We start from the raw sequence: 11418 nt of genomic DNA, 5'->3' as shown, positions 1-11418 counted from the left end.
ATTAATACTTTTTTTGAAAAACTACAAACATATTAATTACAACTTATAAAATATATTTTTAATAAATAATAATTATAATTATTATAAGAAATTTAATATGCTTTATTAGTATATAAGTTATTTAATTAGTTAATAAAATCTAATTAATTAATAATTTTATATTTTATTTATATTAATTATTTATTTAAAATGATAATTTATTTCATAAAGTTTATTTAATATACTATTTTCTTTTGTTCATTGAAACTAATGAATTTGTTCACCGACAAATTTATTCCTATTTTTATACAATTTGAATCATATTCATATATTTTATTTTTTTTATTAATCTAATTTTATTCACATATTTAAATTTTAAATTTTTTAAATTTTTATTTAAAATTTAGATAGATATCATTTAAATTAATAATTTAATTTAATAAAAATAAACGTATTCATATTATTTTTATTATCTTAAGCAAAAAATATCTCTAACTATATTTTTTAGGTAAGATTTATTAATCTTTTCAGATATTATGTACTTATATATACACTCTAATATTATTAATTTGAAAGATTACATATATCTATCTCTTTTGTTGAGATATTTAAAAACCATGTTTAACCGCTTTAAAAAAATAATACGAGAATATTTATTTAAAATAATATTCAAAATATTTATTTGATCAAAGTGCGTATAAATTTAGAGTACTCAATGACAGGGACAGACTTAGGGGGTAAGTGGAGGTCTCGGACTCCAACTTTTTTAAAAAAAATTAATAGCAATAAGTTATTAAGTACGATTTAATTTTTTAAAAATTTATTTAATATTTTGTCTAATATAAATAAAAGTCCAATTTAACCTAAATATTAATGATTCCTAATATCTAAAAAGTAAGTAATAAATTAAAAAATATGAAAAAATATTATTACTAATATTTTTTAATTAAAAAAATCTTCAAATACTCTATTTCTACTACGAGAGTTCTTTTTCAATTATGAATATTGTGAAGAATAATTCAGAAACAAAATGAAAGATAAATTTCTTGCTATTGTCTTTTAATTATATTGAAAAAAATTGTTAAAAAATTTGACACAAATTCTATTATCGATGAATTTTATGAAACGAGTATTGACCACTTCGTAAATAAGCAGTACATACATATTTTTGTACTTTAAAATATATTCTCTATCAGTATATTTTTATAATACATTTTATATTATAAAATTTTTTGTATAATTTTTTAATATTATATATATTATTGGCCCCATAATACTATTTTTGGATCCATCCCTACTTTGATAAATTTATTATTTTATTTATTATTATCTTTTACTCATATTCTACTTTAAATTTAAATTGATATAATATATAGTAATATAATTTATTAAAATAAATTCATATAACGCAAATCTGATACAATATATAAATACTTACAATATCTTGTTAAATGGATTGTACAAAAATAAACATCTTAAGGAGACCATACAATTATTTAAAAAATTATTGGCAAAATATATAAAGAAAACATAAAACATACAAACCACGTGAATATTTCATAAGTTACTATGAACTCAATTTGAGAAGTAGCTGGAGCTATTTTTTTTTTTTACACTATAAAAAGTTATAATTTGTGTGTTTGACATCATTTTAAAAAAAGTTTTTAACTTTTAGAAAGGTTAATTTGCAAATTTTTTAAAAAAAGTAGAAATATATGACTTCTCTAATCTCTATTTCTTCATAAGTCATTTTACTACTTACTTAAAAAAAAATTAATTTCAAAATAAAAAAAATCTATTTTCCTTTTTTACTCTGTAAAAAATACTGACTCTTCACCACCATTTTTACACAAGGTCTGCTAGAAGCACTGGCCTTCCACCATCATTTTCACGCAATGTTTTAAACCTCACAATTTTCACGGAATGATTCATCTGATGGAAGTATTGATCCTCCACCACTATTTTCACACAATATTGTATTTGAACAACCTACTACATATATTCCTTCTAAGTATTTTTTTATCATTTTATCATTCTATTTTTTATTATTAAATTTGTATTTAACTGTGTATGAAATTTCAGTTTTAATTTTATTTTTTTCATATGTAATTTTATAGCTTGCTATTATTTTCATAGTTAATTATAGCAAGTTCTTGACCTCAATAAAAGAGAAGAGAGTTCTAATAGGAGGAAAAAAAATAAAAAATATACATTGACACACATTTTATATTTATTTTTTATTTTCACTTATCATATCATACACAATATTAGTGATTAGGTTATGTAAAATCAACATTCAATATTGGAAAGTATTTATTATTATCGTTATTTTAAAATATTCATTCTCTTTTCTAAAAAAATATTATTTTTTAAGTTTTTATCCAAACGCTACAATTTTAAAATAAGTACTTTTATAACTAAAAATCCAAATATAAAATAACTTATTTATAAGCTGTTATTAATAAAAGTCCTTAAGTTGCTATCCCCCACCTCTTCAAACATACAACTCGGACGGCGGCTCTTTGAAACATATCAAATTGGAGACCACTCCACTAAGTATTTGGGATTCACATTTCCAACCTAAATATAATTCAGTTTCAAGTAACCCACGGAACAATAATTTTTAAGTAGATTTGGGTTAAAATTAAAATTTTGAATAAGGGTAAAATTGAAAAAAAATATTCATTAACTATTAACGGTTAAAAAATTGACTATAGGAATAGAATTGAAACTTATTTAAAACATTAAAGATAAAATTAAATCAAATTAAACATTAGAAATAATTTTTAAAAATTTTAAAAATATTAAAAACAAAAAATATACTTTACCCATTTGATAATTAAATATTTATTTCAACATATTTTAATCTTTTAATTTTGATCAACGCTAAAACATAATGTACTTTAATGTTAGTCTATTTGCATTTTGTGGAGGGACAACCTCAAGAAAAGAGAGATTACATCTTAGGCGCTTATCATCATCATCTCCCACCACTTGAAATCACTTGAGAAAGAAGAGACTTGCAACTCAAAATACCTCAATCTAGCACTCAAATCAATCTGCATTAGTAGTTTAGTACTTTCTACTAATTAGAGATAATCTATAATCTCCATGAAAGTAAGGAGTGTCGTTGAACTAAAGAAGCTCATCTTTCCATAACCAGAGTCTCAGAGTTGGGTTATTTGCTTTGAGTGTGAAAAAAATTAATTATGAACTAAGTATGTCCCACTTTAACATCACTTATGTTGTATTAATACACGACATCATAATACTGGCATAGTTTGTATTATAATGCTGATTGATTTATAATTACGAATAACAATTATACTTCAGTTGTTACATTAATCAAAATCATACCCGTGATTCCTTTTTGTTCTAAAGTCATATATTATATAATCTCATTTCTTTAAGCATAATATTCCACTAACTACATTGATTTCATAATATTCCTTTTTGTTCTAAAGTCACATTATGCAGCAATAGCATCTCAAGGAACCAAAAGTATGAAGTGTAACTTTCACACCAACTTTCTCTGTGTCTCAAATAATTGTGATCCTTACAAGTTATAATAATCAATCTTAGTGAAACACTGCACACAAAATCATGAAGACTTGATCTATTGAACTGTCCACCTTTGTTTAAACAATGACACTAAATAATAAACTTCAAAACAAAACTAAACCAATAATTCAATAATATTCCATTTGATCATATAATTCATTACTGAACACAAATCAACCAACTGCGTAAACTATCCGTTCCTTTTAATACTATTAACAATTGCAGAATCCAAAACTAAAAATGTTTTGCTGTAATCAAATACAATCCCAATGTTCCAAATTTTTCAAGTTTCGAAAAATCAGAACCCAACATGATTTTTTTTTTTTTAAAAAAGATTGCCGAAGCTACTACGACACGTGCACCCAACGTGCAACGCTAGGCACGCCTTGATTCACGGCGAACACCATGTAATAACCCGGTGGCGCAACCATCCCATTCGGCGGCGCCGTACACCCAATCCTATACCTACCAACACCACCGTCCGGCACAGCAGAAGTAACCGCTAGTTTGACCAAACGTTGACCCTGTGAAAATGAGTGCGTTGCAAAAGGCGCACTCGCCAAATTCACCTCCACAATTTCCACCACAGGCAACTCAACCGACACAATCACATTAAACGTCGCTCCAAAAAGCACCGTTTCGGGAACCTCCAAAATCTCGGGTCGGATATTCGCCTTATCCGGACCCAAATACTCGGGAGAAAACGCTTCAATTCTCAATTCCGTTGGAAATTCAGCATCGAACGTATAGAACACGTGCGGGTTGCTCCCTGCAAGAAGCACCCTTCCATCGGGTAACAAATTCGCAGTTGAATGGTACATCCTGGGAACCGTTCCCGGGTTCAGAACCATGAACCGAAGGCCTAACGGTTCGTTAGGCCGGTAAAGAACCGGGTTCAAACAGGGATTCGAGGCCATGTCAAATCCCTGCGAACCCGACATAGCGCCGTTAATGATCAAAACGTCGCCGTTTGGTAGCATTACCATGTCTCCCATTATCCTCCCATACGGCATGTCCTCCGTGACCCAAACCGGATCAGTTTGAGTTGCAGAGATCCGGCCGCAGCTTCCGTGAGCCGGAGTATCCGTACTCCGCTCAAGAAACGCACCGTACTGTGCTCCGCCGCAGATAACAATCTCCGCATTGGAATAATCTCCTTGCAACGCAAGCATGACGGAGGACCCCGCGGAGGGGTAATTCCGTGGACCACCGTCTAGCTGCGGGTACACCGTAAGGACTATGTTCTTGGTGTAATCGTACATCACCGCCTTCGTGTTCGCGAACACGAAGAGGTGACCATTTGGGAGAAGATGAACGTAAGGGTAGAGGTTATCCATTTGCGTGTCTTCTGCTTCAAGAAGGAACGGGAACGAGACGGCACCGTTTATGCGTTTCGGGTAGAATTCGACGGTGTTGGAGCCACGTCCACCAACTATGATAACGGAACCGTCAGGGAGGATCTGATTCGATGCGTACCAGCGACCTTCCGTTAATTCGACGTCGTTTAGCTCAACCCAATCGCATGACCCATTTATGTCACACGGGTCTATTTTTCGGATCTTTTTGAAGCCGTCTAAGTCGCCACCGGTTTGGAGGAGAGTGCCGTTTGGGAGAAACTGCCCCGATGAGCACCACGTGTCGGTGAGGATTTTTAACGGTCTAATTTGGTTGGTGTGGAGGTCGAGGAGGACGGAGTGAGCGTAGCAGTCAAGCTTCAATACGGCGTCGTTTTTGTCGAAACGGCAGTGACCTTTGGGGAGGAGTTTGCGGGATGGACCGATGTTTGTTCGGTCTAAGAGGACCACCGTGTTGAACCGGGTCACCGCCGTGTGCATTGAGGCGATGCCGGCGTCGGCCACGAGGAGTTCCCACGTGCCGGGGAGATCGGCACGTGAGTGAGTTAAATGGAAAAGAATGATGAAGCAGCTGCATAGTTGAGATGCAAGGACACTGGTCTGGTCCATGGTGAAGATAGTGTTTGTGTTAGTGAGTGGAAATAAGAAACTGAAGGGTGATGAAGTGAGGTAAAGTGAAGCTTCTATTCTGATTATTGTTATTATTATTATTATAAAAAAATATTCTTGTTTGAAAAGTTAAAAAAAAAAAAAGAAAATGGATAATGGAGTGGGANNNNAATAATGGAGTGGGAATTGTACAGAGGGAAAAAGGTGTATTATTGTCATTATTATGATAGTGGTTTTGTAGTTTTAGGACTGCCATTAATTATTAGTTTGTATTTGTGGATGAGAGAACAATAATGGTTGTAGAGAGTAGACAATTGATGGGATGAAATATATATTTTCTGCTAATTGACTATTTGAGTATTTCTTGATATGCATTCATTATCTGGTTGGACCGTTGGTGTCTTGGTGATATGTCCTTCCAATTTGAGCTAAAATTAAATATTTTTGGTGTTTAACATTTAAAAATAGGTATCATTATATATTTCTAGTAATATAATTGTTTTTAATAAGTTTTTGCAAATATATAATGAATACAAATTATGTAAGGATGATATTGCAAAAAACAGAAGTAACAATATTATTAGCTTTAACATTTTCCATTTATTTTTCATATGCAAACTTAAAACTTTATATGAAAAAGATAACATCAAGATTTGAAAAAAATTGAAATATATAATTTATGGATACTAGATTTTGTTCCAGTCAAAATGCAAGTGAAAAAGACCAAAAGTCCATTGAGCCAGTGAAAAAGACTAACCGAGCAAATGACAGAATTAGGGTTTAAGTGACATTGGTTAGTATTTAGTAGTCAATTCTGGAATAGATGTTTATGTAATTTTATTTTATTTTTTTGTGAAAGATGTTTATGTATATGTTTTTGAATTTGATTATTCTTTTTATCTTTGACCTCCCTCACCAAGTTTTATAATCTATTGATGAATATATAAACTTTTTTTTTTGTTTTATTTTATCAAACATTAGTGAAGATAAAGAGCTTGGAAGTTAGTCACTCTAAAAAATGCTTAAATAATGCTCTCTCTTTTGATTCATTGGTTAGTTTTTAATTTGAATAAAATTCTTATTTATTTTTAAAAAATAAGAAGTAAACTAATTTATAAGTAAAAATTATTTTGACCACAAGCTTTTATTATCAATTTCTTGTTTATTTATCATATAACAGTGTTATATATGCTATATATAAAAGAGTTCTTTACCAATATATTTTTAAAAATTTAAAATATTTTTTTTGTGACTAAAAAAATTAAAATAATTTAATTACTCAAACATAGTTTTTAACCATTTCTTTCAGCCCCTAATTGATGATGATTATTATTATTTTTCTTTAAATTTGACCCCCTTTAAAAATATGGTGTACGTAACTCCGTCCTTATAACGGTATTGACTACGCGTAACTAATTTCAAGTTGATTTATAATTTTATAAACATATTAATTAGTGGGTGAAACAATCTATCCATAAGTAAAAGAATATATTAAAATATGAGAAGATATGGTCATATGGATAAATCCTGTATCATAGATAGTATTGGAATGAAAATCAATTAAAAAAACATGTGAAACAAAATTGAATTAAATATTTTCTACTTAATTTTTCCCTTTTTTTAATAAAATTGATATCTGCTCAAATTAACTCGAGAATTGATTTCAGTTAAAAGTGATTTTGAAGCAAGTAATATACCACTAACAAAGATGACATAATGATATAGTGTGTGTGTATTTTTCATTTATTATTATTATTATTATTATTTTTGAAGAGTGGATTTAACAAAGTAAATGATGTTGAAATAGTATGTATCTGAAAAAGCAAAAAATTCTGGCTTGTGAGAGAATCGATTTCATTTAAGTGGTTGAAAACAAATAAAAGCAAAAGCCAAGGCAAACATGATTTTTTTTTTTGAAAAAATAAATGAGTAAACCACTCCTAAAGTCTACAAACCTCGTATAATGATGTCTAACTTAAATTACGAGTAATACTAAGAAATTATTTTTTCAGTTAATATTAATCAATTTTTTTAAAAAAAAGTATTTTATTCATTTGAAATTTTATGCTTTAAATCATAAATTTTTAATATTATGTGGGGCTTTGAAATGGATAGGATTGGTTTTTAGCATACATGAAGAACCAAAGAAGGTGGGTGACGTGTGGGAAAAGCGAAGGTGTTGAATTTGGACAAATTTGTTTTTTTTTTTGGATTTTTTATGGTATTGTTTGATTTCATAAATTAAAGATTAATTCGTAATAAATTTAAATTTAATTTAAAAATTTATTATTAATTAATAAATTATTATTTGTTATTAATTTTAAAATTTGACACTTACACTTATTTAAGCAGACTAGTAAATTAGTTATTAGATGAAGTCAAAGTTGGTTGAATTTGGACACATTTAAATGTGGCTAAACTCACACACGGGCATGGTTCTTCAATGGCCGGTCCAATGTCCACTACTCCATATACCATCTCTCTCCTTGTATTATTCTTAGGCCTACTAATGTTCTTTGGTTTCTAATGATGTTGGATAGGGGATAAAAGTGACTCTTTCTTATTTATCTAAAACTAAAAGCAAATCACCAATCACATACTTCTTCATTTAAAATGAACCGCATGATAGTTATCTTGGGATTTTATTTTTGTGTTTAAATTCTTTTAAATGAGCAAGTATGTAAAGTGAAAATTTTAAGAATTAATTGTTTAGAATATCATTTTGTAGGACTTTTCACCATGCTATTAGAAGTTAATATAATTCACTTTTCATTTTCTTATCCTAAAACCTTGTTCATTTTAGAGGATATATATATATATATATGCGCGTATGTTTATATAAAAGATAAAAAAAATTAATTAAATCAAATTTTTAATTAATCTTTTTTTTTCTTTTTCTCTAATTGCAAGTTATTCAAGAAAAGTATTTAAAATTTGTTGGCTATTTATTGGTTAAAAAATAATTGATTCTTTTGTTGAAACTATCTATTAGTATAGTATGAGAATTATATTTGAAGTATTTGTTTAGACGTTATTATTTTGATAAAAAAAGATTTTTTTTAATAAAAAATACTTTTTTTTATTTTTTAGCGTTTTTGACAAATTTCTGGTAATAAAAGTAAAAGTAATAGAAAAATTAAAAAATATCTTTTTTGAAAAGTTATAATTTACATTTTTTTTTAAAAGATTTTTTCTTTAAAAAAAGATGTTTTTCATGTAATAAATAAACAAAAAAATACTTTTATATCGTTATATCCAAATATAATTGATAGATAAAAAGATTTTTTTTGTATGAGATATCCAAATATAAAATTACTTTTACTTTTTTATAAGATTTTTTAAAAAAAGATAACTAAAATTTTTTTTTTTAAAAGTTCAATCAAACAATCTCTAAATAGCAAGTATTTAAAAAATATAGATAAATCTCTTAACTATAAAAGAGTTAGATACAAAAATTACCGTTTTTGTATTAAAATAAAAATAAATAGATGATCCTTTTTAAAATAAGTCTGTTTTACTTTTTGATGAATCTAAAATATGAAAGAGAGAGTTATTTTAGAAAGGATAATGTATTATATATACATAAGATATTAAACCAAGATGAATGAAAAAAGTATTGCTATATAACGGCCATAATAAGCAACCTCCAGTAACTTCATTGAGCATTTGATCATTAACCCTTGTTTTTAGTAAAGTATTATACAAGCAACCTCCATTAACTTCACTTACCTAATTTTGACCATTTTTTTCCTAACAATATTTAATTTTGCTCCTACCTGTATAATTAGTCGATAGATCCTTGTCCAAAAAATATATATTCTTTTATTTAGTTTTTTGAAAAATGGTAGTGGCGCCTAGTGGATAGATTTCAGTGAAATACCTAGGTAAAATGTATGATTAAGGGAGATGGGATATCTTATAATATAAGAACCTTTTTATTATGCCAAAAATTTGGTACAATTGGTTGGTATCGAAAAGATTAAATAATTAAAGTAAAAAATTATATATTCATAAAGTATATTATGGTTGAAAAAATTAAAAATGAGCTAGACTTGATGGTTAAGTTATTTTATGTTTGGTGTTTAAATTTATTTGAAATTCAAGACTACTTGAAATTTAAATTTATTTAAGATTTTATACTACTTAAAATATAATTTATTTGAAGTCCAAAGTTATACCAATTAGTTTAAGATTTTTTTTCGATAAATAGGATTAGTTTTAATATGTAAATGATAAAGATAAGTTGTAAAAAAGGTCAATAAGTGATAATGAATAAACTGGTAATTATAATTCTATTAGTGATAATTTAAGTTTAGAATCTTGAGTGTGTATATTGTGTGGCTTAGTTTATTTGGTTGCCTATAAAAGGCCTTATGCATCTATTGTAAAAAGGAATAAAGAGTCACAATAGATGATTTTATTTTTTGTTCAAATTTATGTCTCTTTGTGCGTATTACTTACCGCAGAATATTGTAGAATTACTTCAAGTCTTCTAAAGATTTCACATGGTATCAAGAGCGTAAGATTCTTGGAGCCTTTTCTTTTTTTTTTCCATGGCTCTCACCATCAATGATACTGCGCAAAATCGTCCTCTCCTTTATCCAATTCCAGAGAAGCTGTACAAGAATAACTTTTTTACGTGGCAACAACAAGTCCTCTTCACAATTTTTGGCCAAAATCTTCATGATCATATTATTTCTGGAAAGAAACCACCCCAATATGCAACTGATGCAGAGAAAACAACAGGTACAGTTTCTAAAACCTATTCTGATTGGATTCTTCAGGATTACAACCTCAACTCCTATCTCCTAGCATCTATGGATGTCGACTTAAAAAATTGTATAATCCATTACATCTCTGCATGTGAAATGTGAAAAAAATTTTAAATCTCTTTTGCTTCTTCAATTAAGACCAAGTCCAAGCAATTCAAATCACATCTCATGAATTGCAAGAAACTCAATCTTACAGCCTCTCAATATGTTACAAAAATAAAAAATCTTATAAATTTTTTTTCTGTAATTGGTGATCCAATTTCCACAAATGATCACATTGAAGCTTTGTGCGATGGCCTTACAGAGGAATATCATTCATTCATCATCACTGTACGTACAAAATCATATTTGTACACTATTAGAGAGGTGGAGGCTCTTTTAATTTCTCACGATGACATGTCAGAAAAGTTTAAACAAAATTTCTATTGTCATGACTCAGACTCACCTTACCCAACCTTCTTCTTTAAATTTTAAAAGTTTTGGACGGAAAAGATTTGATTCTAGAAGAGGCAGAGGTGGACGCTACACATGTGGTGGAAGAAATTCTTGGCAACTTGAAAATCTCCCTCAATGCCAATTTTATGGATGGTTTAGACATGTTGTTCTTCATTACTAACACCGTTATGATAAAAAATTTCAAGGTCCTTGATGAGCGGATAATTTGTACGCTTTTTGACATTGTTTTTAGTATGTTTTTAGTATGATCTAGTTAGTTTTTAGTATATTTTTATTAGTTTTTAGTTAAAATTCACTTTTCTGGACTTCACTATGAGATTGTGTGTTTTTCTGTGATTTCAGGTATTTTCTGGCTGAAATTGAGGGACCTGAGCAAAAATCTGATTCAGAGACTAAAAAGGACTGCAGATGCTGTTGGATTCTGACCTCCCTGCACTCGAAGCGGATTTTCTGGAGCTACAGAAGCCCAATTGGCGCGCTCTCAACGGCGTTGGAAAGTAGACATCCTGAGCTTTCCAGAAATATATGATAGTCCATACTTTGCCCAAGATTTGATGGCCCAAACCGGCGTACAAAGTCACCCTCAGAAATCCCAGCGTTAAACGCCGGAACTGGCACCAAAATGGGAGTTAAACGCCCAAACTGGCACCAAAGCTGGCGTTTAACTCCAAGAAGAGTCTCTACAC

General features: G+C 29.1%; 1 protein-coding gene across 1 annotated transcript; it reads right to left on the bottom strand.

Moving 5' to 3' along the window:
* Window positions 1–3652: 3652 nt before the first annotated feature.
* On the bottom strand, window positions 3653–5587 carry LOC107475021 (aldehyde oxidase GLOX). The gene has a single exon (XM_016094664.3). The coding sequence runs from the start codon at window positions 5502–5504 to the stop codon at window positions 3888–3890; it is 1617 nt and encodes a 538-aa protein (XP_015950150.1). The 5' UTR covers window positions 5505–5587; the 3' UTR covers window positions 3653–3887.
* Window positions 5588–11418: the final 5831 nt, after the last annotated feature.

Source organism: Arachis duranensis, chromosome 2 (genome assembly GCF_000817695.3).
Source record: "Arachis duranensis cultivar V14167 chromosome 2, aradu.V14167.gnm2.J7QH, whole genome shotgun sequence".
Classification (NCBI taxonomy): Eukaryota; Viridiplantae; Streptophyta; class Magnoliopsida; order Fabales; family Fabaceae; genus Arachis; species Arachis duranensis.
The sequence above is the reverse complement of the archived record's forward strand: the minus strand, read 5'-3'. Positions and strand labels throughout refer to the sequence as shown.